The 6,291-nt window shown below is 32.5% G+C and overlaps 2 protein-coding genes across 2 annotated transcripts; one reads left to right on the forward strand and one right to left on the reverse strand.

Annotated features, from left to right (window-relative positions):
* Positions 1–2,451: 2,451 nt before the first annotated feature.
* On the reverse strand, positions 2,452–3,060 carry LOC138893562 (uncharacterized). The gene has a single exon (XM_070178189.1). It carries the CDS (start codon positions 3,058–3,060, stop codon positions 2,452–2,454), a length of 609 nt encoding a protein of 202 aa, XP_070034290.1.
* Positions 3,061–3,547: 487 nt separating this feature from the next.
* Positions 3,548–5,331, forward strand: LOC104111921 (transcription factor RAX2-like). The gene is made up of 3 exons (XM_009621745.4): positions 3,548–3,806; positions 4,161–4,290; positions 4,584–5,331. Exons 1-3 carry the CDS (start codon positions 3,671–3,673, stop codon positions 5,131–5,133), a joined length of 816 nt encoding a protein of 271 aa, XP_009620040.1. The 5' UTR covers positions 3,548–3,670; the 3' UTR covers positions 5,134–5,331.
* The last annotated feature ends 960 nt before the right edge of the window (positions 5,332–6,291 follow it).

Consider the following 6,291-nt stretch of genomic DNA (forward strand, 5'->3'; position numbering starts at 1 on the left):
AATTTGGGTTTTTAAAAATCATTATTTATTTGGAATGGGTGTTGTTTCAAACAATTAAGAATATTGTTTGGAGTTTATATCTCAATTTTGAGGGTGTTTTAGTGAAGATTAGACTTGCTTTTGGCTTAATTTCAGATTGAAACTCGAAGAAGAAAAACACATGATATACAATATACTTACGAAATTATAGTAAAGTTGTATTATAATTGTATGTAAATTGTATTATGTTGTATATATATATATATATATATTATTTGAATGTTGTATGAAAATTGAAAAATAGTTGTATAATGTATGAATTATTGTATAAAATTTATATTTAAGTTATCAATACTATCTTTTTACATAAAGTTGTTGATATGTATCAAAATTGTATTAAGGGAGTAAGTTTTGATTGAAATTTTAGAGAGGAAGAAGCACACACTACGGACAAAATATATACAAATTAGATACAAAAGATATACAAAGACATATTGTATAAAAATTGTATGTAAGTTGTATGATATTATAGTTGTATTTAACCGAGTAGAAATAATGTATGAAAGTTATAGATAAGTTGTATAATATATAATTAATTGTATGAAATTTATTTTTACTATGTATATTGTTGTAAATATTCAAATTTGCATTAAATTTGTAAGAAATTTATTTTAAATTTGTATGTTGATGTACTATATATTATTCTTTTCTCAGTTGATTTTATCTTCTCTGAAGTCCGAGGAGATACTAAATTTTGTTTAGCCGCAACATTCGATGTAGGTTTTTCGTCGCCGGCTTTTGGAGACATTACCTTCTTACTATGCTTACTATGCCTCGTTTACACTATGTTCAGGTGTGACCATGCCCCCCTATTATTTCTGGTAAAATTATTGACTAAATTGATGCTTCATCTTATTCCCATATAGAAAGGGGTAAAAGAAATTTCTGGAAAAATATTATCTTCCAACTTCAACTGAACCGTTACCTAATGGATAGTACTTTCATGGAAATAACAGGGGACCGTTGGGAACTGGGACCAAATGACGAATCTTCTCATCCAACTAGACCATTTTCATAATTAAATATAAGTTCGATCTGGAGAGAAGAGGGGGGGGAAGGAGAGAACAAAGGAAAAGGGTGTAACTAAATCCCTTGATTGAAGGCACTAATAATGGATTGGAAAACTTTTAAGGTGAAATGTATATAATTTGTAAGTAATCCTTGTTTAGGGCGGGTAATATACAAAATTATAACGATTTTGGTAAATAAGTTTCAAATATTGTATAGGAACGAAAAAATCCCAAATTTTAATACACGCTGCCATAATTTTGATTCATGTTGCCTGAATTTCTAGCATTTTGGCGGAAAGATTTAGTGATAATCAGAATTTATGGTGATTTAAAATTTTGGCCCGAGATTATTTTCCAAAACTTCTCTTAAGGAATCAGCCATGTCGCCTCTCGGGCTTGTGACACTGTTAAAGGATGAATAAAAATGGATCTGGATATACGGTAGTCCAAAGTAGTCAATTTACTAGGCTTATTCTTGGGCCATTAAATCCAGTGTTTGGGCCAATAAATTGTACTATTAGCTAATCTGTTTTTATTCTTTGGATTTTAACACATTTGATTCGGCAAAAAATAATTATAGCCGTTAGCTAATTATGTAAAAAATAATATATAATTAATATCTAAAAATTATACATTACTGATTATTACTTTGGGAGGCAACTATAATGTGTACATTTTCCTTTATTATTATTATTAGTATTATTACTATTATTATTGGTTTCCACACTAACATTTTCATTTGAAAAATGAAACTTTAAACTCTATCAATTGCAACGATTGAAATCATTTCATGATTTAAAAAGTTCCTCATATTGTTAAACGTTAGTGTCCATCCAGTTAAAAATATAAAAACAATAAGGAAACAAATAGTATAAATTATGATAAATATTTACCTACACATGGTGTTTACACCAAGATGCAATTTAGTCTTATTAGTTAAATAATTAAAATAAAAATGCATAGCCGAGTAATAAATATGCTTACAAAACACATGTCTTGTATTCACTAGTGTGATATAAACACTAGTGGGCAAGTAACACTTTACTTTAGAAACTATGCATAAAATTTTGATCCTTTTAAATGTCATCATTATCAACCCAGTAATAATCTTACTAGTGGGGTATGGGGAGGATAGAGTGTACGCAGACCTTACCCCTATCCCTGGGTAGGGGGCTATTTTCGTGAGACCCTCGGCTCAGAGATAAAAGATCAAAGAGATCTATAACAACAACAGAAATCAGACAAATAGCATCAGCACCGTAATAGATAACAAATAAATGGAAGGACAATAAGTATGTTAATAATAATAAAATTGAAAAATAACAAAAATTTGGAAATAAAAAACGTGTGATGAACAACAACCGCTAGAAGACCTAGACAATGGAAAAACGCTCAACTACCCCTAATCTACAATCCTAATGCTCGACATCCACACTTTCCTATCAAGGGCTATGTCCTCGAAAATCTGTAGTTGTGCCATGTCATGCCTGATCACCTCACCCCAATACTTCTTAGGCCGCCCTCCACCTCTTCTTGTACCTGTCAAAGTCAACCGTTTACACCTCCTAACCGGGGCATCTAGGCTCCTCCTCCGCACGTGCCCGAACCATTTAAGTCTTGCTTCCCGCATCTTGACGTCCATGGGAGCCATGCCCACCCTCTCTCGAATATCTTCATTCCTAATCTTATCCAGCCTAGTGTGCCCACACATCCATCTCAACATCCTCATTTCTGCTACTTTCATCTTCTGGATATGAGAATTCTTGATTAGCCAACATTCAGCTCCATACAACATGGTTGGTCTAACCACCGCTCTATAGAACTTATCTTTAAGTTTCAGTGGCAGCTTCTTGTCGCACAGGACTCCAGACGCTAACCTCCATTTCATCCACCCCACCCCGACACGGTGCGTGATATCCCCGTCAATCTCCGCATCTTTCTGGATAATTGACCCTAGGTACTTGAAACTCTCTCTCTTAGGGATAACTTGCGTGTCGAGCGTCACCTCCATGTCCGCTTCCCCCGATACCTCGCCGAACTTACACTCCAAATATTCCGTCTTGGTCCTACTCAACTTGAAACCTTTAGACTCTAAGGCCTGCCTCCATACCTCCAGTCTCTTCATTCACGCCGCCTCTCGTCTCATCTATCAGAACTATATCATCAGCGAACAACATTCAGATCCTTTTACATGTAAAATATCATTTCCGCAAGTAGATTTTGAAAATGTTAAAATTTAGGAAATGTAAAAGAGGCAGACTATTCAACATGACCTAAGTAAAGTTTTTGTGGGCTCCATATAGTTGATAGCAAATATAGGAGAAGATATATATGTTGACATTATAGTATACCCCTCAAATCTCATGAACCTGCATTGACTGAGTTCTTTTATCCAATAAATGATAATTAAATTTTTCAAAGACAAAAAAACTTTTAAAAGTTTAAAGATTGACATAGTCAAATTTACTACACACTTTTCCATCTCCTTTAAAAGAAAGCCCTCCTTTCTGTAAAATTTGGAAGTAACAAATAAAACTATATAGCTAAGCTAAGTGTCTGGTTAAGACATTATTGTGTTTTGGAAAAAACAACCTTTTTTTAAGCTAGTGTTTAATTTGGCCATGGGAAGAGCTCCTTGTTGTGACAAAAGTAAAGTTAAGAGAGGGCCATGGTCTCCTGAAGAAGACAACACTCTCAAAAACTATCTTGAGAAAAATGGCACTGGTGGCAATTGGATTGCTCTCCCTCAAAAAGCAGGTTTCTTTTTACATTATCACTATAATTTTACTCATTCTCTCGAGCCGAATGTCTTTCGGAAATAATCTCTCTACCTCCAGAGTAGGGGTAAAGTCTGTTTACACACTACCCCACTCATACCCTACATGTGTTATTTCAGTGAGTTTGTTGTTATTGTTTGTAGTATAATTTTACACGTTGTGGTAGATTTTTTGCCTTTCAATAATTAGTTCTAGTTATCATGGAAAGATTTTGTACTTATCTTTTAAATAACTTGATAACGTAATTTTTTATATATATATATATATATAATTTTTTTTGTGGTTAAACTCTTCTTTTTTAATATATATAATATTTTTGATTTGCGAAGTTTAGGCCTAAGAAGATGCGGGAAGAGTTGCAGGCTGAGATGGCTAAATTACCTTAGACCAGACATCAAGCATGGAGGTTTTACTGAAGAAGAAGACAACATTATTTTAACACTCTATGGTCAAATTGGAAGCAGGTTGGTCAATGGGTGTTTAATTTCTTTAATCCTAAACAAGTATATAGTACAAGAAAAGCAACTAATGTTTAGTAGGAACAACAGTAAAATTGTCTTCCATCTATAGTTCACGGATTCGAGGCATGGAGCAGCCATTAATGCTTGCATTGACTGCTTTGTGCATATGACTTAACACATGAAAAGCAAGAATCTTGAATTGCTTTATAATGAATCCGAAACAAATTATTATTATTATTATTATTATTATTATTATTATTATTATTATTATTTTTATTTTTTTTTGTGAAAATTAGGTGGTCTGTGATAGCTGCAAATCTACAAGGAAGAACAGATAATGATGTGAAGAATCATTGGAATACAAAATTGAAGAAAAAGCTTATGGCAGCTGAAAACAATAATCTTAGCAGCTGCAGCTACAATTCTAGTGATTTAAATCACAATTTTTCTATAAATTCCTTTTCAAGAAATTACTCTAACATGGATTCTAACACGTTCACAAGTCTAATGGACCCAAATTTAATTAATCCAAACTTGGTAATTCCAGAAATGTTAGTTGCAGAATCAGATCAATTATTCTCACTTCAAAGCCTGATGGAAATTCAAGAGAATGGTACAATTCAATTAGCTCAAGATCAAGAAGATGGTTATATTATGGATTTTAGCTCTGGAATTTCATCATCTTATTACTATGATTTAGTAAATGGCTTTGATTTTCAAGAGAAATTTATTGGAGCTGATGATCCATATTACTTTTCTAGCTCTTCAAATTATTCCACATTGGTGCAGCTGCAAGCTAACAATATTCCTCACATTGATCAGACTTTCAGAGGAGTTGAAAAATAGCTGAAGGGGCAGATTTAATCTAATTAAGAAAATAATTGCACTCTTTAATTTTCATTAATGTTCTGTGTATATGAATCCTAGTCAAGAATATTTAAATTAGTTATCTATTACTGTAAAGTGTTTTATTTCCTTCTTATTCCCTTTGTGGAAGATGACCATTCTACTTAAAATCATTAATGCATTGTCACGTATATAGCCGATTTTTTTTTTTTTAGCTGGTATACATTATACATTGATCATATATTTTTATATACATAGTATACATGAGTCATGCATATCTTATACACCCGCCGACTATTTTTAGTTTAAGAGAATAGATGGACGGCTATTTGGGTTAATTCTCCATTGATTAATTATATCTCGACACATGAAGTTGAATGGGAGACTTACAGAAATGCAGGGTAAAGTTATATACAATATCTTGTGGTCCGGCCTTCCTCAAACCCCGCACATAACGGGAGCTTAATGCACCGCGTTGCCCCTTTTTTTTTAATCATATAAATAAAGTACATATAAACATCCAACTCAAAATCTTAAGATAGTTGAGATAAACTAAACTAAATTTAAAAACGGCTTTAGATGTCCTAATATAATATCCAGTATCTCCAATTATTTTATTATTGTGCACTTATGCCTAGAGTAAAGTGGACCTCCGCTCCTTATATCATGTATCTCCTTAATTCCATTTCAAATGACATTCTCGTTATTCTAACATGTTCTAAAAAGAATGAGTAATACTTTTATATGTTGGAAAGTAATTAAACTTCTCAATAATTCCAACCTTAATAATATGATTTTATAGCCATATAATGATATACATGTTTTACTGCAATCACAAGTTTCAAAAAAAATAAATTCTTAAACTTCGAACGCAATCAAAAACGTGGCTTCACAGAAAAAGAAATGGAGGGAGTATACATATATGTATGATTGGCAATAGGGGCGGATGTAGTAGTGTTAACACTACGGGTTTATTAGAATCAATAGTTTTGACTCTGACCCTATATATGTATTAGAAACATTATCAAATAAGTACAAATATAGATTTCAAACTCAGTAAAAGTCAATGAATTATGTTAGAATCCTGAAGTCGAACTCGAACTTATAAATTTTAAATCTTGAATCCGTCTCCAACTGAAAAATAATTTAGGACGTAAC

Source organism: Nicotiana tomentosiformis, chromosome 6 (assembly GCF_000390325.3).
Source record: "Nicotiana tomentosiformis chromosome 6, ASM39032v3, whole genome shotgun sequence".
Lineage (NCBI taxonomy): Eukaryota > Viridiplantae > Streptophyta > Magnoliopsida > Solanales > Solanaceae > Nicotiana > Nicotiana tomentosiformis.